The sequence below is a fragment of the Aspergillus ochraceoroseus genome (assembly GCF_002846915.1).
Source record: "Aspergillus ochraceoroseus IBT 24754 chromosome Unknown P175scaffold_1, whole genome shotgun sequence".
In the NCBI taxonomy this organism is placed as follows: Eukaryota; Fungi; Ascomycota; class Eurotiomycetes; order Eurotiales; family Aspergillaceae; genus Aspergillus; species Aspergillus ochraceoroseus.
In genome coordinates this window covers 4,784,083-4,803,647 of record NW_024468476.1, presented here as the reverse complement: position 1 = coordinate 4,803,647, position 19,565 = coordinate 4,784,083, and the positions used below count along the sequence as shown (strand labels likewise).

Below are 19,565 nucleotides of genomic sequence, written 5' to 3'. Positions count from 1 at the left end.
GATCAACTAACTAGTCCACGCTGCATTATTAGCCACATCATATACTAACTATTAAGACACAACTATCTCAAGCCCCCATTCTATCGTATCCATCAATCATTGCTCAGTCCCTCAATTCCCATATAAAGAGGAAGAATTGGGACTCGAAGAGAGCAACATGCAATAATAATGCATAGCTCCTGCTTAAACCCAAACACATCACAATTTTTGGGTCCGTATATTGCATAATGCGGTCACGGATTGGCCCATTAAACGAGGGTATCAATAATATTCAACAAAGAATGAAGGTTCAAATGCCATCACCTATCATGTTATGGTGAAGAAAATGTCGTGCCGTCCCAGACAGCAGCCGCCCTAGATTAGAATTATGATCAGGATCAGAGATCGTAATACAACAGACATTAAACATATATCTGAAGAAAAAGAAAGTCTAGAAGAGAAAGCATAAATAGCATCAGATCATGTAATATCACAAGATATTGGTTGTTCGTTATTTATCCGCGAAGGTTAAAAGCCTTGCGGAACCGTTGGAATCGCTTCTTTCGCCCAGATGCTTCAATTGTTACTTCTGAAGCATAGTTGCCGCTATCGTTCGCTGGGGATTGGTCGGCACTGAGAGGGCTTTGGGGAGTACCGGGATGTTCAAAAGCAGGCGGAGCTGCACCAGCCTTGTCGTTGCCATTTATAGCAACCCCATCAGACGTCTGGGGTCGTGGGGGCTGGTGACTCGCGGGTGCAGCGGTGCTGGCCCCGGTCGCGGCATTTCCACGGTCGGAGCGAAGAGGCCAGGTATCACCGCCAGAAGATTTCTGAGATGTCTTCTTCAGGAGCCTGTGCGAATCTGCGGGCATCGAAGCCTTGCGGACGCTTGTCCCGTAGGTTCCATCCATCACGGCATGCTGCTCCGGAATTGTACCGCTCTGAGACTCATCAAACTGGAGTTTCCCGCGTTCGCCTGGTGGCTTGGATTTTTTCATACTGAAACGGTGGAGCAGTCCCGGCTTGCGTGGGCTGCCGCGCTTAAGCAAGTCCTCCAGCTCCTCCTCAGTCATGCCGCGCGATTTAGCCACTGCAGCCAGGGCAGGGTCTCGAACGGTGCCGGTGCGGTTGGGCTGACGTGCATCCGCTCTAGGCCTTGCAGATATATGCCGTTCGCCATCTGAGCTATCTTCTAGCTCAGTCGAGTCCCCATCATGGGCGCCTCTACGGCGTGGAATACCTCGAACAGGACGCATATCATCGTCACTCATTGTATTCTTGCGTCGATGAAGTCTTCGAGCCTGGAATCCCCCGCCATCCGAATCTGACTCTGAGTCAGGGAATCGGGAGGTAAATGGGATTCTGGTGTCTTTGGCAAACTTCCCCTTTGGGGACTTGCCCGTAGAGAAGAATGATGACTTGTCACGTCGATGCACACTACCACGCAGTGTGCTGCGCATGTTCCCTGTGCCTGCGCCGCCCATTCCTGAAGAGAAGGTTCTGGTTTCGGTAGGGGAAGCTGACGTTCGGTTACTTGGTTGACCTCCTCGCAGAGTCCAGCGCATACCATCCCCTTTAGCAGGACGGGCGGATCGTTTGAAGCTACTCGATGAGTCGCTGCCGTTCGAAAGCTGTCTTCGGGGTTTGCGAGCGCTTCTCGTGTCCATATCCTGTTCACCGCCGGTTGGGTATGAACCTCCATTTCGGAGGGCTCCGGCCCAAGAGGCTGGTCGTTCCTTGTTCTGTCCGGGACCCTGAGGCAGTTGAGAGGCATCTGCCTCGGCCCTAGAAGACTGTGGGTTCCTTCCCTGAAATTGAGCCGGATCCCGCACCTTGGCGATGGTATGGATCTCTACTGCCATTGGGCCCTTGGTGGAATTGACTGGCATTGTTGAGGAACGGGGCATCCCCTGCGAGTTCTTCTTCGCTCTGGGCCGGATGGGAAACGGGGGATACGGCGAAGAAAATGGAAGGGGCTCATCTGAGGAATCTGGAGAGTTGGGGGCTGGAGGACTGGAGACTCTGGGCACGGGGGTTACCACCTGTGCGATTCGGCAGGTCTCTGGAATTTCAGATCCTGGAGCCTTCTGTTCGAGCTTTTTCGCTTCAATTTCGGCCGGGGGGTGAGCTGCGAATTCATGCTCTGATTCCGCCGATTGGGGGGGAGCTGTTTCGGGGCCCAGAATAGCATTGATAGAGCCGAATCCATCGCCTTTCAAATCTTCCTCTGCATCGCTGTAGATACTCTCACTCGATTCATCATCACTATCCCCATGATCAACACCCGCAGTAGAGTCTCCTTTCGTACTTCCGTAAGGCCGTCTCCCGTTGTTCTTTTGAGACTCAAAATCTATAGATGACCGCGGGAAGCCGCCTGGAACATCATAGATCTCAAGGCTCAGTCGTCCCTTTTCAAGTTGTGGCGTGGCCGGTTGAACCATAATGTTTGGCACAGCCAAATTTGAATTGGAGGGAAGCACGTGGTGTTGCTCAGACCGGACCTCCAACGATGACGATTCCAGCGTTTTGTGGACGTGTAAAGCCTGCAGGGCTGGTTTCCCTACCGGAATATTTTCCTTTTGACTCTCGACATAAGCTTCCGTCAAAAAAATCGGTTCCGCATGAGCAGGTGGCTGTGTGTTGTCAACACGGTCTTGTTGTTGTTGTTGTTGAAGGCCATCTGGCGTTGCGCGAGGGATGATATTTCCCAAGGTATGGTCACTCGAGAAAGACCAACTTGGAACTCCCATGTTCAACTCAGACGAGGCAGTCGACTCGTTGTCACTTAGATCCCGGTGGATTATCTCTCGCTGTGCACTATCCCTACCGCCTCGAATGCTGCCAAAAGATGGGAGAGCTGGGCAAGGCTTCAGAACTCCATCAAACTCATCTACTTCGACTGAACGCAAGGGATGAGACTTTCTTTTATCGAGACCAAACCACGCCGCTTTTTCTTTGGACTTTCCAGAAGGTGGCTCGGGAACGACATCCTCTGGCGATGTTGGTGGACTTGCAGCGATTCCAACGACCTCCGCTTCATCATCAAAACTGACCTTGACAGGTCTCCTTCGGTAGTTCGGTCGTGCCCCGTCATCAGATGCGACGGATGTTGCGTCGGAGATCTCACTCAGGGGCGGACCGGGCCGCAAAATCCCATAGATTCGACCGTCGGGAGAGAGGGAGCTTTTCCTTGGATTCTTCAGGGCAGACTTCGCTGGAGACACCGACCGAGCAGGAGGCTGGTGCAAGTGTTCACCAGCGAAATTCATCACGGAGAGTTGGGTGGAAAAGCGAGTCATTCTTCCTGGACTGTTCGAGTGACGCAGATGAGCTGGCTGGTCCAGGTCGACCGAAAGGTTCGATTCCGAGGGGCTAACGGGAGGCGTTTGTAATAACTCTGGTGGACCCTCAAGGATAGGCGGCGTTTTCGCCCTGGGAGGTTCCTCCGGAAAGCTTTTCATAATAGGTACATGTTCTTCATGTTCCCTGGGGGACTTTAGTTCTTGATTCTCCTCAGCCTGGCGGTTTTCCACAACCGTGGATGGGCGTTTGACCAAGCTTTGGGTATGGCGCGATCGACGGTCTACAGACGCAGGGCTCTGGCTAGGAGATCGTTCGAAAGCCGTCTGATCCCGATAACGTACCCCACGGGGAGAAGTAGCGGGTGAAGTGTTAGGCTCATCATGTCGAGAGGCAACTTGCGCAGCTAGAACAGCAGTTCCAACAGGGCGAGGGCTGCGCCCAGGGCTGCCTGGGGTTGTCCCTCGAGATGGTTGTCGAGTAGATTTGGGGTTTGACTGGGCGACGGAGTCCTTAGAAGGGGGGATATTCGGAGACGGGGTATGGCCTGTTCGGGTTGCGACGATCGCCGAATCTCGTCGATCGGAAACTCCGGGGGGCAAGGTTGGGGAGTTGGTGCGGGAATTCATCGGATAGGAGAAATTGATCGAATTCCTGCTCCCTGACCTTTGGTGTTCTGGAGAAGCCGTATCCCTTCCGAAGCCATGGACAGACTGAGGGCTACCAGGCTCATCGATTCCCTGGCCGGCGCCGATCGCACGCTCCGTCCCATGCACCGCCGACTGCGATAACCAGATCTCTGGGCCCAAGCTAACTGAACGTCGAGTTTGGCTCCTCCGTGAAGCAAATTTCGGCGGAATCAACGGAAGAGGGGGCGCAACAGCTGCAGGCGCGTAACTGGAGGATGGTCGGCGAGGCGACTGATCTCGAAATGTTCGGGCGCTCATCGAGCCAGAGCTGTTGGCGCGACGCAAGCTATTCCGACTCGCCGGGCGAGAGCTGGGGGAGCGCCCAAGCTGCGACGAGACTGACGCCTGTCGCTGGAGCATCCGCTTGGTCTGGACATTTTCGACAGAGATCGGAGTAGGCGTCGAACTGCGCAGGGCTGCAGCCGCTGCGGCGGAGGAAAGGCTACTCGACGAGGGTTTGGATTTGAGAAAGGCATGTGTCGCAGCGGACTGCGCGGATTGAGTGGAGTAGGTCGAGAGCGGATGCTGAATAGGTGAGAATAAGTAATTTTTGCGATAGACAGAGATGGATAGAATAGACTTACGTGGTGTTGAGAAGCGCTCCTCTTTCTGCGGAACATGGTTCAGCAGGCGTGTCTGCCTGACGGCGGACACGCGAGAATATAGATGCCCACAAGCAACAGCAATTGGGATGAAGAAAGGGGTAATGAACGATAGAGTTGGGAGATGGGAAACGAGAGAATATGAAGAAAGTAAGATAATGAGGGAGGAAATAAGAAAACAAGGAAGCAAGTCAAGGGACCAGCAGACAGGAACAACAGCAAAACAAAAAGCTACTAATAATACAGACCAAGCGGAATAAGTATCCAGAACTCTGCGAGAAGATGACGACGATGATGATGATGATGATGATGATGATGATGATGATGAGAGGCGAGAAACAGAAAGCGAAAAAAGGTGCCAGAGAGAGAAAGAGAGAGAGAGAGAGAGAACTCGCGATGTGCGTCATTCCAGCCCAATCAGGAAAGTCTCGGCCATCCTGTGTCGATCAGGGTTTCCACTGAATTTCAGGGTAGATTTACTCTGCACGGTCCTAACTGAGCGTAAAGAAGATCATCTTCGATCCTCATTCTCCTCATTATTATTATACAACCGAACTAGGCCGGGGTTTGAGCTGATAGTTCTGGGTATATATTTTGGTGTCACTGCGAGTCGATATATGGCACTCACCACTACCTCTGCAGGATCCAACACTTCCATCCATTCCTATGCCAACGCATTTACTACAGGTATACTCTATGTATACTCTATTAGTCCTACTAGACAAAAAACTACACACCATTGATTGATTGATTGTGATTGTGATTGTGTACTCCGTATCCGTAAAAGTCGCGGGAATCTGGCTGAAAGCTCACGAGAGTTGACTTTACCTCTTTTGAACTAGCAGGTCACATGGGCTAAGTATATATTGAAAAAAGCTCATTAGAATTTCTTTTCTTCTTTTCAATCACTTTTTCAGGACCAGTTCTTAGACCAGCATGTTATTATGATTGAGGGATTTTTCCGGATATACGAGTTCATCTATCAGGTAGGTAGCACTTGACAGCCGCAGCACAATATAGAACATTACCAGGCACCACATCATACTCATCAATCAGCGTAAATTATCCCATCATATATCCGGCACATATATACATCAATCAAGTCCGGCGGTGATATTCATTCCCCAACGCCTCAATACCATCAAGGTATTGCCTAGGTAGACTAGACCAAGAATCTTGAAAAAAGTACCGTCAGCTCATTTTGACTACTGACTACTCCTAGTCACTGCTGCCAACTACCTAGCGACCGGTTTTGTTGGGGGTATGGAAAGCGTAACCATAAGCAAATTAAAATATAAAATGAAAAGATGAAGAAAATTGGGGGAAAAGAGAGAGAGAGAGATCTTGGTCAGAGACCTCACAACCACACGCAGTCTCTCTAGATCATCAGAACTCCGTACAGCATAGCCAAGAAAGCCGGTAATAGGGTGGTGATGAATGACGGGACTGTGATGGTCTCGAAAGCACCGGACGATAACGAGGACGTGGTAAAGAGTGTTTCGAAACTGATGGTGGAGGAATTAAAGCAGTTTTCTTCGGTGACTTCTTCGACGTCGGCGGGGTCTGCGAAAGTAATGTCCACACACTGCATAGAATTGTTAGACTATTGTAGCTTCTTCAGCCGAAATGAAGATGAACATACATTATACAAAGCCGCTCCGTGCTGGGCGGCTTCGATCACTTGGATCGTCGCATTATCTCCCACGTTCACTGTGATGTCTGCAGGCAGCCCGACCTGTGGGATACAGACTGTGCCAGGGTAAGGGTTATTATCAGGCCCGACAATTTCAAAGGGCGGAACCATGGGATGGCTCATGTTCGGTGGTGTTGTGCCTAGTCCCAGGTTGACATAGATGAGCGCTCGTGAGTGGCCTTGGAACCAGCCCGGTTGGAAGGAGACTGCGCCGCCTTTAACTGGCCACTTTGTTCGGTTTGTGGAGGTTGGCATGCCGCCGCCTAGGGAAAGGGAGTGTTAGTACGGAGCAAGCACATTGCAAGTTCTAGGGTTAGGGTTTGCATACAAGGATAGATCCATTGCATTCCGTAGGGGTAAGAATATGTGTCATTGTTTTCATTGAATGCAACTCCCAGGCCGTCGGTACCTTCGACGCTGCCGTTTGTATGCAAATTGTTGCCTCGATATCCGGGGTAAACGATCACGGTGTGGGCGTTCACCAAGCCCACGCACAACAGGGCACTGGTGAGCCATTGTGACGAGGATATTTGGAGGAATTTCATGGTGGAGGAAGATTCTAGTCGACAGCCAAAAAAAAAAAAAAAAAGGGAAAAGAAAAGAAAGAAAAAACACAGAAGACGGTCAGGGGGATAGAGGTTTCGAGGTATCCCCTATCTACTGTTCACCTTGAACACACGGCCAAGTCTGTCCAGATGCCCTCTGGCTCACTCTCAAAGGGCCAGACGAACAACCAGCTAAAAATAATTCAAGACTAGAAATCTGAGCGATGCGCGATGCAAAGAAAAAAAATAAAAATAAAACGCATCAGTCGTTCCGCGCGATCATCATTGAAACAAGCTTCTTCTCGCAACGCAAGAAGGAAGGACTGGACTCCCGGGAGGGCTTGCCGGGCTTTTTGAGGTAAACGAGCCATCGTCTAATCTCTGCAGTTGGCTCTCTCATTTAGAACTTAGCGGGGAAATTAGAAGGGAGTGGACGAGTGAGAGACCCGATCACGATGTGACAACTCCTGCAGGCGGGAAAAGGGGGGTATACACACTCTTTTCTCAACAAAGAAGGTTGCTTGGATTGATGCTGGTGAACGCTGCAGAATGCAGGTCTCGCAGACGGTATTGGCTGCATGGGGAAGAGGAGTGCAGAGCAATCCAGGCGCTAGATTGGCTGGAGCGGCCAATCCAAGACCTCCAGATGCAAGTGGCATCACTTTTGAGGTTGGAGGAGGAGACAGAGATGTTCTGGCAGCTCTCATTCGTGGAGCGCGACTCTTCGAAGCGCCCGGATCGGGGGACTAAGGGCAAAGGAGGGGAGATCACGGTTGCTCTCTGGTGGATGGGTTGAAACTCGAAAACCACATGGGCGCTTAGAGAATGACTGTGAGAGGTTGGATTCCAGGAACATCGAGAAATGGCCTGACATCCGAATATCTAAGTCTTATTCTCCAAGGTCAAATGGCCGCATGATAGGAATCAAGAAGCAAGAAGAAAAGCCTCTCTCTCTCTCTCTCTCTCTCTATACTCCGTAGTACAGAATAGACAAAATTCACCGCCTCCCCCACGAAAAAAAAAAAAAGCGGCAATTTTCCATAGCTTATGTATCACCTCCCCTCACCATCTATACCAATAGTTACTGGTAGTTAAACAAGACAGACACCCTCTTACGAATAATCTACCAGGATCAAGCTCCAAAATGCCCCACAGCTCACGCAAAAAACATCCCTCCCAAGCCCAATCCCACAAGCGCCTGGAAATCACCGACTCTTCTGGCTGGACGCACGTCACCACGGGCGGAAACGCACGCCGCCTGCTCCGTCACAATCACCACCAAACAACCCCCAGACATGACTCCGAACCACAAAGGGAACCCGAAAAAGAAAATCAACAACTACAACCTGACTCTCGCGCCGTCCTGACCCCGGCTGAAGCTCCCCCCAATGTCACGCTAGAGCAACTCAAGCGCCAGCTGCACACATACCGCACGCGGTGGGAGCAGTCGGCGGCGTTCACCCAGGTCCAGCAGGGGTTGTCACGCCTAGGACTCCACGAGAACAACACGGGCGCATTCAAAGAAGACGGAAGGATAGTGTGTATTGGACTGGGGAGCCCCAGTGGGTTTCTGCGCGGGGGATGGGTCGATCGACGAAGTGTCTCGATGTACCAGTTAGCAGCTCTGGCGAGTATAATGGATTGGATAGGTGAGTTGAGTCATCCTGTTTCCCGGGGTAGTAACTAGCGGAAATCATAAACACATATATATATATATATATATACAAATGCAAAACAGAGCTAACAAATATTTTGAAAAAAAAAAAAAAAAATTAAATAAAAAATAAAGAAAAACACCAATCCAACCGCATTTCCGTCTTCGCGCAAGACCCCGTCTTCAATGCCCACGATATATCCCTCCTCGCTTCCCTAGACATCACTGTCCTCGAGCACCCCGTGGCATTTGAGAAAGTCTCGGCGCAGACTCTGCTCTTCGCTCCTGGTGCGGAGCGCACACATCTCGAGCAACTGCTCGCGCACAACCCGGCGGTTGTCTTTGGCGGTCCGCTGGAAGAGATCGAGTCCGAGGTAGTGAAGCGGTTCGTGCAGTCGAGAGACTCGGTACAGCTGCCGCTGTTCGCGGAACAGGAACATGCGTTTTGGAAGATGCGGGTGTACTATCCTCGGACTGAGAAGGGTGATTGAGTAATGTCCGTGACCGGTCCACGGGGGGGGGCGAAAGGACAAGCTTATTTACGCATACGGAGCGTTCCATACTAGCCAGACCAGAGAGCAGAGTTAAGATGATGATGTGGGATTCAAGACTCTACCGCACAACCACCGTGAAATGCTCACAATATATACATACAACCCAAATTTTTGTCATCTGTTGGGATCAATCAGACCCGCCTGCAAAACCACGCAAGAAAGACGGAAGAAGAAGAAGAAGAAGAAGCAATGTCCAGCCAAAACCGTCCACCAGCAATTAAGTACAATCCAATCCAAAGGCAAGAGAGAGAGAGAGAGAGGGAGAATATGTCAACACCAGAACAGTGAAAGCAACCCATGATAGATAAGAAAAAAAAAAAAAAAAGAAAGCATTTTCATCAAACATGCTATACGTCAAAAAATCGTGTATACAGAAAAAGAGCTAGAAAAAAAAACCCCCCGCCCCAACAGTTACCTATTACAAAATCCAGATAAATGGAAACGGGGTCAGATAACGTAGCCGTCATATTGGCTATGATGCAGTTTTCCCATCGCAGTCGGGGATCTTGATGCCGTCTTTTAGCTTGCGTGCTGAGTCCAGGAGACCCCATTTATCTTCCCACTGCTCCTTGCCAGAGTTAAACTCGACTTTCCATGGTTCGTCGAACGCCTCGAACCTGAAATTCCGTTAAGAGAATATTCACACACATAACAGAGATGAAAAAAAAGAAAAGAAAAGAAAAGAAAAGAAAAGAAAAGAAAAAGAAAAAGAAAAAACATACCAGAAATACTCAGTTCCATTCGCCAGAGCCTGACACACCCAGTTAGACATGAACGTGTTCATCTCGTCAACACCAGCAACAGAGCCAGATGTAGTATCAGCGCAGTTCGCACCGTCGCCGCAATCGTTTCCCCCGCCGCTCGGCCATCCTACTTCAGAGATGACGTTTGCTTTGCTTGTACCCTCGGTTAGAACCACGTCGTGGTTCTGCCAGAAAGACCAGGTCCAGCTGGCAGCAGCCTTCGCAGTGACACCTGCAAAGAAGGGGTGGATGTTCGACATGACGAGATCGGACACCCTAGTCAGCTCTGAATCCCAGTTGTCGCCCAGATCCGAGGTGGCGACTGGGAGATCAATGCTGTTTTTCTGGAAATGGCTCTTGACCCCTTTTATGTAGCTGATGAGGTTTTGCCGGGCAGTGTCTATGGTATCACCCGCACGGTAAAGAGCCTCATTGCCGATAATAGCGCCTTTGAAGATAGACCTGTCTGTAGCATTATCGAGAATGGTGTACAGTTGATTGAGTTGCCGATCGTTTGTGGTGGTATTGGTGTCGATCCAGACGCCCAGCCAGACCTTCATGTCCGTCAGCCCCAGGCGGTCAATGGCGTGTAGTACCATCTCTGTCTGGTTGCAGTCGGTACCGTAGAGACGAATTGTGTTGGTGAGTTTGGAAAGGACAGCCAGGTCGCGAGTGACGTTGTTCTGAGAGGGTGGGTATTTTAAGCACAATGGATATTGAACGCCCCAGGGGGTATAGTCAACTCCGGGGAATACTTTATGCAGACCCTCCATATTCATCAAGGCCTGGATTTCCTTGGAATTCTTGTCGAGATCGCCATTCGTACTCGTGTCACTTGTCGCCGATGAATTCGGACTGGTGCTGTCGGCGCGATCATGGTGGCCTAGGGTTCCGCCAACAGCCCCTCCCACGATGGCTCCCACGACAATCAAGGCGAGAATGATCCCAGCGATCCATCCGCGTTTTCGACTCCCACCAGAAGGCTTCGCATGCTGGCCTTTCTCCGCCGCCTCGAGTGTTGCCCCCGGAACCGGCCCGTAAGAAACACCAGCAGCGGTCTTGGTCTTGAAGAAGCCTCCAAGAATCCCCCCAGAAGTAGCCCCAGCGGCTGCTGCTCCAGACTTCTTAGCTGCTGGGGTGGCAAAGCCGTCGTCCCCGTCGTCAACGATCTCGTCGGGGTTGATGTCCATTGGATAGTCATGAGCACTGTAAGCCGAATTCCGCTGGTAGGGGCCCGCATTATGTGCCCCAGCACCCGCATAGGGATTCTCGAAGAAACTGCGCTGAGACGAGTTCTCCGGAGTCCAGTGGCCTAGAGGCGCCGCTGTGGCGCCCAACGCCGCATTCGACCCGTACGGATCATGATGCCGCAGGGCGTCCGTACTCGCATCCGGCCCCCCGATACTCGGTGGCGCAGGGACATATGGATTATCGGAGCCAGTGGTGTGATAGCCTCGTTCCGCGGGGAGATAGCTTATCGGTGCGTCTGTTTCCCTGAAAGCGTCAACGCCACTCTGACGGTCATGGGTGTTAGCAACGCCCAGGGCGATACCACTAATACCGCCTCCCACGGCCGTCGGCCCTAAATTGTCCATCCCCGGCGTTGCTGTGTAGTTCGTCCGCATTGACTGCGTGTGTGCCAGGTAGCCTTGGCCTTGACCATGCTCTGGAGCCGCCGATGTGAGGTTGTCTCGATCGCTTGGTGACCGTCCGTAGCCGGCCATCTGGTGTGCCGTGGGAAATCGGCGGACTGTCTCCCCCAAACTAATTTTCCAAGTCGTCTAGAAAAATAATAATAATAATTTGGCGGAGGGGGGTAGTGCTCGTCTGATGAAAGAATCAAAGGACGGAACTTCGACAGAAACGAAGAGGTGTTATTTAATATGATATTAGCAGGACCCTTGTCCGTCTGAAACGTAAATCGTACGTAGACCAGACAAACCTGAACCACGATCAGGTACAAATAGGAACAGGCAACAGAACCAGAAGGCGAAGGGATAATATTTCCCAGAAAAAGAAGATGTAGTGTATACTCCGGAGAGGGTTTGCGGGCGGGGGTGAGGGGGAAGAAGAAGAAGAAGAAGAAGAGGAGAAAGAGAAGGTGAAAAGTAAAACCAATCCCAAGTCAGTTACTGCAACCGGTGACATGATAGTTAGTTAAACAGTAAGCAAAAAGATGTCGCGGCTGTGTCCCAGGGCGACCAGCTTATTTACTAAAATCTTCTAACTAACTAACTATAGGACCCTCCAGACCCTTTTTTTCCCCATCCTTTGTCGCTAGACGGTATACCCGCCTTGTATTTTGATACCTTCTCCATACCGTATTATATCCCCAAGAGGTTTTAAAAATAGTACATCAGGTGGACACCATTCCGAATTGGGATGGGATAGCCCCGGATGCAGTTCCTCTATAGATCGGAATTCCATTGAATATTATATCTAACGAGCAGGTTCGGTAATTAGACATCTCTGAAGCCTTATTATGTTCATGTGTATATCGGTCTGAAGATATCAAAGGAGGTAGTAGAAAAAAGCAAAAATAATAACGTCACGGAGAAATCAACACATACAATGCCAAAGGATTAAACTAAAGGAAGAGGAACAATAATAATAATGAGAAAAAAGAAACCCACCGCACGCATAAATATGGCAATACAATAAAGAAGCCTTGTCGCTGCGGTCCTCCGTATAAGAGTATGGTATGGTGTCAATCAAATATAACCTTGTCCGTCAATCATCAGGTCCGTCGTATATCTTAGGTAGCCTCGAGTTTCATCAGTCGTTTTTGATTTTCATTTTTTTCCCCCCTTTTCTCTTAGGGTCCAATTCCATAATCATCCCAATCATTCATGTTCAGAGTAAGTAATCATGTAGTAGTCACAGAATTCGTCGCACCGTCCAACACCAAATCCGTTGTTCCCGCTCGGCTCCGACCTCCCACGTTTCCGGTAATGCGACATTCTTCTGCCGTATCTATTTATCTTAAATAGCGGCCATAGTCGTGAAGAGAGTCCATCGGAGTTTAATCATTCGCAAACTGGAACGGGAGAAAAAAAGTAGAAGGGGGGGGGAAAGAAGACGAAGAAGAGGAAGAATAAGAATAATAAGAAGAAGTAGAAGAAAAGAAGAAGTAGGAGATGCGAAAATATGAGCCAAGAGGGTTGAATGCCCAAAATTAAGCAAAGAAGATGATGATCGACGTTCATTCAAGGTTCGACTTCTTCCGCCTCGTGCTGGGAGGCGGAAAGCGTATGCACGCCTCCCGCTCCCCGAACGGAAGAGGCAGCGGTGCGCCTCCTACGCTCGAGGAATTGTCGCTTGCCTGCGCGAGTTTCGAAATGCCGAGGGATCGATGTCGGCTCATGGCCCGCGCCTAGCATTGTGCTGCGCATTTTGTTGCGATACGCATCCACTGTTCAGTTATTAGTCGCTGTATGGACTGCTGCTGGTGCCAACGTCGCAAACAGGGGCTATGAAGGTCACGTACAAGATCGTTGAAGGAATAGCGTCCGCCCCGCAAACACTCGGCTTTGGCTCCAGCTCATCCGGTAGCCTAGATTGTTCAACAGCACTTCCTTCCTGTGGCGTCGGCAAGAAATTTTGGGGACTGCGATTTCACTGTGGTCGTCAACCTGAGGAGTGGGAACCATGATTTTCCCAATAGTCGCCGCTTCATCATTTCCGTCATCATCATTCTCGAGATTATCCTTGATGTATCTGTTCCCTGCAATCGGTTGAGTCCTCGGACTCTTCATCTGTACCGGAAAGTAAGTACGAGGGTACACCGAGTTAGACATGCGATATGAATCGGGAATCTCATTCATGTCGACCTGGTCCAACATAACTTTAACTCGGACACGACATCCTCGCTGAGCATCATCTACCAGGATGAATTTGCGGCGCTTGCCATCCGGCTGTGTCCCGAAGAGGTCATCTTTGCTCGGGTCACGTTCGTCATAATCATCCATTTCTTCAACTCTGTTGTTCGAGGTAGCAACGGTGGGGTGTCGTCCAAGCGGGCTGATTCCCGTATCTCGAAGAAGAGGGGGGATAGAAGGGCCTCTATGTCCCGCAGCTGAGTTGGGGGGAAGTGGGAATGCTGGGTATCCATGGAAGACCTGGGCAGCGCGGATGTCTGTCGGTGATGGTACTGGGACGGATGGCGCAGGTGGGCGATTGATACCATTTCCAAATTCTGCAGCACCTATATTATAGAGGAAAGGCAATATATAAAATTAGCCTACACGGAAATGTATATGACGAAAAACGACGTGAAAGCGAGGTACGGCATGGATGTTAACATGGCAATCAACAACAACAACAACAACCAAAAAAAAAAAAAACCAACAGGGTATGAGCTCAAAGAAAAGAACAGGCCAAACAAACCAGACCACTCGAGATTGACAGAATAGAAATACATAAAAGGTACGAAGTCCATGAGTCAAAACAAAACACTTCCCCATCCTAGTGGTCACGTACATAGAAGAAAGAACAAAGAATAAGAAATAATACATAAGTTTTCAATATCGTAACCACGAGTGATCTGGGGCGTCATAAAAACAAAATAAGCAGGTTATATATGACGGAACATACCGCTAACTTCCTCATTCGGGGTGACTCCTTCCGGTTGAGCGTGGTGATGGTGTAGTTGAGGCGGTCCCATAGCCGCCAGAGGCCCAAGTCCAGGACGTGGACCGGCCGCAGTAAGGCTGGAGCTGGGAATTCCGGGGGCAACGGGCGTGGTGGGAGCCATGTGGGCTGGTGGTTGCGGCGCCACACCTTGGCGTCTGTTCATCTTAGCCATTCTTCGTACCCGCCGGCTTCGAAGTCGAGGATCCTGGTTGCTGTTTCTCCAGCTATCGACAGCTCGCTGAATTAGCCCACGCTTACCCCTCAATGCAGGGTTGAGATCTGCCAAGGCCCATCCAACCGCATTACACTCTGTCTCATAAACCAGTCGGTTTCCCCTGTATTGGTCTTTGCTACAACAGGCTCGAGGGTAGACGCAGTTCTCTGTCTTGAACTCCTGGCCCAAGCTGTCGACATTAACAGATTCGACATCGCATCGAATCGTGTACTCCATTTTCACGCGGTCTCGAGAATATTCAAAAGCAATCCACTGGACGCCGTTGCTATCCTGCCGTACAACTAGAGGGGTTGTAGCTGGGATAGGACCCGGTGCGGCGCTAGAGCTTGCCCCAACAGTGGAATTTTGATGGTGAACAGTGTTCACAGAAAGAGGAGCTGCAGTGGTAGAACGGGGTGGGTTCAATACAGCTCTTTGAGGGGGCGTTGGTTGTTGTGCCGTAGCAGAACTGGGGCTTGTCAATGTACCTGGAGGGGGATGGGAAGGTTGGTGTGGTAGTTGTGCGGTGCTTGTTTGATGGGACATCATCAGCGACTGGGAGGTGAGGGGATGCTGTTGAGGCGAGGGGTGAGCTCCGTATGGTGAAGGCTGAACTGGGTTGAGGGATGTTAAAGCCTGTTGGTAACCATATAGCGTATTCATCTGGGGTGATTGGGCATAAAGATTCCGACTATGTTGTTCATGAGTTTGGGAAGCTACCGAGGCCGGCGAGCTCGATTGTGGTGTATGATAAATTGGGGGATACGGCCGTTGCATTTGCGTTGTCGCCATGATTTCTTGAGGACCTAAGGTCCGTTAGACTCCACATCATATCTCGACACTCGCGAATGGTGCATGCTGAAGGGGAGAAGGGGTGGGACTCAAATCTGACTGTGAAGCGACCGTTCTATGATTGGAGAAGGATTCCTGTATGACAGATTTACACTTACCGCTTGAATGATACTGGCCTGGTGCGCTGGCTGTCGTGTAAGATGGATGAGATGTATAATAGGGCTGCTCGTGAGTGGGTGGGCCGTATGGATGCTGGTGATGCAAGACTCCGTTTCCTAATGTATGGGGAGCGTATGAGCCAGGAATGGCTGTGGTAGGCTGGTGTGGTGACTCGGGTTGCTTCTGTTTTTGGGCGAGACTCGCTGGCCCCGGATGGAGAAGGTGAGAATGCTGCGGACCGCGGTGTCCAGAGATATGATGTTGGCGCAGCTAGAATACAAAAGACCGGTCAGCGCTGCCATACATGCAGGATTAACCAGTATACTATCAGAAGCTGCACGAATGGGAAACTGCATAAAATTCAGGGCCACATGATAGGAAGCAGTTGTAATTGTGAGGAGTGATTCCGGGAAACAGGGGCGAGATAAAATCATCCAGGACATTTTCCTCTAGCGAGTTGATTGTATTGCGATGGTGGCTGTGGTGACGTTGGGGTTTAGAACATGATATCTCAGCAGAGATCAATGGATCTATCCCGTGGCAAACCCAAGACAATTTGGGGGGTTCCCTCATGGTGGGCTATTTGCCCAGCATCAATTGATGAACAGGAGTTCTGGTCACACAAGGTGTCACCAGACGTTGTTTAGTTCTAACCACAGTGGCCTCGCCTCTTGGGCATTTCCTGTGTTGCCTCCCTTTTTTTTTTTTTTTTTTTTTTTTCTTTCGATAACCCGACTTGCGGAAAATCCAAGTGGACGGCAACAACACTCACGAAGTGGTATGAATACCTGTTTCTGAAGACTCGCACAAGATTGAGTTTGAGAGTAGCAAGCATCCGGCTACATATAGATGATATTGCAGAATTCTGATATGGAAAGGGATTGGGATTTGGTACTCTTGGGGGAATGACGGCAATGTTGCATCGAGATCATCACGGTCTCCAGCGCAGGCATACTGGAGGATATAATGGAGGATCCGAGGAGCTGGGTGCCTCCGTTCTCCCCAGGTTACTCCTAGGGGTAGCCATGTGAAAAGAGCTGGGATGTCCTTGAATGAAGCCGCAGAAAGGACGAAAAGGACGCAACGCAACACCGGGAATAAATGCGAGAGACAAGGAAAACCGAGTCCAGGAATAAAAAGAAACAGAAAAGTGAAGCTTACATGATCGTCCACAGGCTCGTCCTTGTATTTGGTTGCGGTAGGATGAGCAAGGTCAGTCTGAACTATGCCGGTCATGACTGACCTCCAGTGACCTGGTATCAAGGGCGATTTGCTTTGAATGCCGCCTCAGCGTCTCATTCCAGGCACTGTAAAGACACCAAGACTTGGAATAAAGTGGAGTTAGAGTTGAGAGTGACAAAAGAAAAGAACAAAACAAGGGGGATAATGGATTTGAGGGAAGAAGAATGGATGTTTGGGGGAAGGATATCACAACAAGACAGAGTAGAAAGGATTAAAGCTAGGAGAGGCTGAGAGCAACGGTAGTGGTCGGTTGGTCTGTGGCTCTGGACTGGGGGGTTCAACAACGGGGAGGGGAATCTGAAGATGGATGGGCCTTGTTTAAACGGTGCGCACTGCGAGTGTGCCAATGCAATGTGGAGGTCCAGGGTTATTATTTAGCTGCGCCAGAGAGACCCATCCTTCTAGGCAAGCAGTGGACTCAGGGATGCTATCCCTGAACAGGAATGGGGAGATAATTGCAGTGATGAGAGAATTTTAGGAAATACCAGCGGGGAGGGAGAGAGAGAGAGAAAATAAAATAAAAGAGGGAAATAATAAGAATGATAATGGTGATAATAATCAAATGAGAACAGGACAAAGGTCAAAAAAGATTCACTGACTGGTGGGGATATCAAAATGAGCTTGTTACTAGCGGGGAGTTGGTGTAATATTGACCAGGATGGATGCAGGACGCAGGAGAAAAGCGCGAATGTGACAGCGGAGAGGATGAGGAAGAGAATCGACTCGACCAGGTCAAGTCCAGACAAGCCGTAGCCCAGATTAGATGGCCGGGTAAGATGATTTGCAGCGTGCAGCGAGGGTGCGTGAAAAGCAGAGACGGGGGGGGAGGAAGTAAAAGACCCAGAATAGTAAACGAACCTGGTACACGCAGAGCAGGGGGGGGTTTCCTCCAAAAAAGACAAGACGCTTTAGCCTTCACGCACTTGGGAGGAGGAAGGTTGATTGATTGATTGATTGATAGTAGGAGTGGTCGAGGGTGATCTGTCAGTCTACCTACTAGGCATTGATTGAGAAGTCACTGGTGGATGAAAGAGAATGGTTCTCTCTTCGAGGTTGAGTAAGGACAAAATATTCCAAGAAGAGATTAATAAGAATGAGGGTAAAGGATAAAAAAGACAAGCCACAGGGGAAAAAAAAAAAGAAAAGAAAAAAAAGGGAAACAAAAATCAAATCCAAATAATAAAAAAGAAGAGAGACAAGACAAAGAACCGGAGCCGCCAGTGACCTTAAAGTATAGGGAGTGAGAAAAGCCGGGGTACTTTTCACTGTCATCAACCTTGATTTACTGTTGTTCCTTCGGGGGGATGTGTGTGTATTCGAGGGATATTAAGTATTATCGATGAGAGCTGATCCTGATCAGACACAGAGACAGGAACAGGTAAAAGGAATGAAGATACCATGACGGATTGAGCTCTTCAAAGTCAACCAATACGTTAATGCTTCGTCCGCTACTCCGTATATTGGGGGGTTATAGAGAATGTTTCTGTCGGCACTCACTACCTATGATGATGCTGATATCATTACATTGCTGCTCCTTCAAATTAAATTATTATTATTTTTTTTAGATAGGAAAAAAAATCAAAATAAAATACATATATTTATTATAATAATTAAAACAATATTTGACAGTATGAGCTGTGTCAGAGAGCATGCAGCTAGGTAACTACTAAGAGTTCCTACACCCACCCACAACAGAGCAAGTGGGTGTGCCTAAGAGAGGGGGGATATCCGTGTCCATAATAATCATATGGACTGGAAGAAGTCTGTGACAGATCGTTGGGCAGGATCATTTATCATTTGTCTGTGATTCTGGCCTTAACTCCTCTTAGTCAATGCAAAGGTCCATCCTCCCATCCAAACCATCCGTCCTCGACTGGTGTACTCTGGTCTTATTGTTATAATTAACAATCATCATCTAAACAGGTGTGTAAAGAGAGAGAACCAAAAATCAAAACCAAAACCAAAATCCCTTTACCCACTCTTCTTTTCTTTTTCTTTTTCTTTTTTTTTTTTTTGGTCCTGGAGGGGGGCAAGAAAAAGTTGTGGATGGTCTGGAATGATGAAGATTGGCGCAGGGAGGATTAGGCACTATACAAGTAGCTATTAGTTTAGTCGATGTGAACAGCAGAAGTCTTTTTCCAATCCCCAAGTCCTTGGATATTTGTATTTTTACCTTTGTTTTTTTTTTTTTTTTTTAATTTCCCTTTTATTTTACACTTTAGAGAAGAAAATAGTCAAAGTTTACTTGAGAAAGGTCGAACGTTGGGGTCTAGGGTTGGATCTCGCTCGCAGAGACCCAAGTCAGGTACCGGCCACTGATTTGTTTCAACTCACACGAGCCCACTGTGGATGGGAAAGGATGGTAACAGGAAGAATAAGAACGAGAGTCATAGCCATCCATCTTCCGCCCTCATTCCCTGATCAGCAACAGGTATGATCCCCACTAAGAGGCCAAAATAACTTCATGCCCTGACATTCTGTCTGTTACCGCCACCAGCTCCCCTCTCTCCATGCATGGGCATGGACCTATGAATCTGTATGTACGTATCTCTGGGGATCGTCCGAACCGATACCTGAATCATCCATCTGACGGTTTTGATAATGTTTGCCGTAACTTTTGCTCTCCTCCAGCGTGCGAGCGCGCGTTCTTACCGGGAGACCCGCATTGTTATTTTCCTTTCCTTTGTCTTTGAGCCTTTTTTTTTTTTTTTTTTTTTTTCTCCGTTGAAGATCTTCTTGCCTTCTCTGAGTTCTCTCTGTTCGCGAG

General features: G+C 49.3%; 5 protein-coding genes across 5 annotated transcripts; 1 reads left to right on the top strand and 4 right to left on the bottom strand.

Moving 5' to 3' along the window:
* Window positions 1-494: 494 nt before the first annotated feature.
* On the bottom strand, window positions 495-4,588 carry P175DRAFT_0426222 (uncharacterized protein; the record flags this gene model as incomplete). The annotated part of the gene is made up of 2 exons (XM_040893151.1): window positions 495-4,493; window positions 4,553-4,588. The coding sequence occupies 2 exons, from the start codon at window positions 4,586-4,588 to the stop codon at window positions 495-497; spliced, it is 4,035 nt and encodes a 1,344-aa protein (XP_040756661.1).
* A 1,360-nt stretch (window positions 4,589-5,948) lies between these two features.
* P175DRAFT_0426223 (copper acquisition factor BIM1-like domain-containing protein) lies at window positions 5,949-6,808 on the bottom strand (the record flags this gene model as incomplete). Its single annotated transcript, XM_040893152.1, has 3 exons — window positions 5,949-6,155; window positions 6,213-6,526; window positions 6,592-6,808. The coding sequence occupies 3 exons, from the start codon at window positions 6,806-6,808 to the stop codon at window positions 5,949-5,951; spliced, it is 738 nt and encodes a 245-aa protein (XP_040756660.1).
* A 1,144-nt stretch (window positions 6,809-7,952) lies between these two features.
* P175DRAFT_0428783 (SRR1 family protein) lies at window positions 7,953-8,953 on the top strand (the record flags this gene model as incomplete). The annotated part of the gene is made up of 2 exons (XM_040893320.1): window positions 7,953-8,484; window positions 8,598-8,953. The coding sequence occupies 2 exons, from the start codon at window positions 7,953-7,955 to the stop codon at window positions 8,951-8,953; spliced, it is 888 nt and encodes a 295-aa protein (XP_040756659.1).
* A 353-nt stretch (window positions 8,954-9,306) lies between these two features.
* On the bottom strand, window positions 9,307-11,848 carry bgt3 (putative cell wall glucanase). The gene is made up of 2 exons (XM_040896488.1): window positions 9,739-11,848; window positions 9,307-9,633 (listed from the first exon to the last, which is right to left on the bottom strand). The coding sequence occupies exons 1-2, from the start codon at window positions 11,481-11,483 to the stop codon at window positions 9,489-9,491; spliced, it is 1,890 nt and encodes a 629-aa protein (XP_040756658.1). The 5' UTR covers window positions 11,484-11,848; the 3' UTR covers window positions 9,307-9,488.
* Window positions 11,849-12,965: 1,117 nt separating this feature from the next.
* Window positions 12,966-16,792, bottom strand: P175DRAFT_0428613 (uncharacterized protein; the record flags this gene model as incomplete). Its single annotated transcript, XM_040893311.1, has 5 exons — window positions 12,966-13,171; window positions 13,247-13,963; window positions 14,353-15,411; window positions 15,556-15,826; window positions 16,718-16,792. 5 exons carry the CDS (start codon window positions 16,790-16,792, stop codon window positions 12,966-12,968), a joined length of 2,328 nt encoding a protein of 775 aa, XP_040756657.1.
* Between the last annotated feature and the right edge of the window lie 2,773 nt (window positions 16,793-19,565).

Bases quoted from the DNA above. Each gene is read 5' to 3' on its own strand.
- bgt3 (XM_040896488.1), bottom strand. From the start codon at position 11,483: ATGGCCGGCTACGGACGGTCACCAAGCGATCGAGACAACCTCACATCG. The intron at 9,634-9,738 runs GTATGTTTTTTC...ACGGAATTTCAG, and splicing joins AATGGAACTGAGTATTTCTG to GTTCGAGGCGTTCGACGAAC.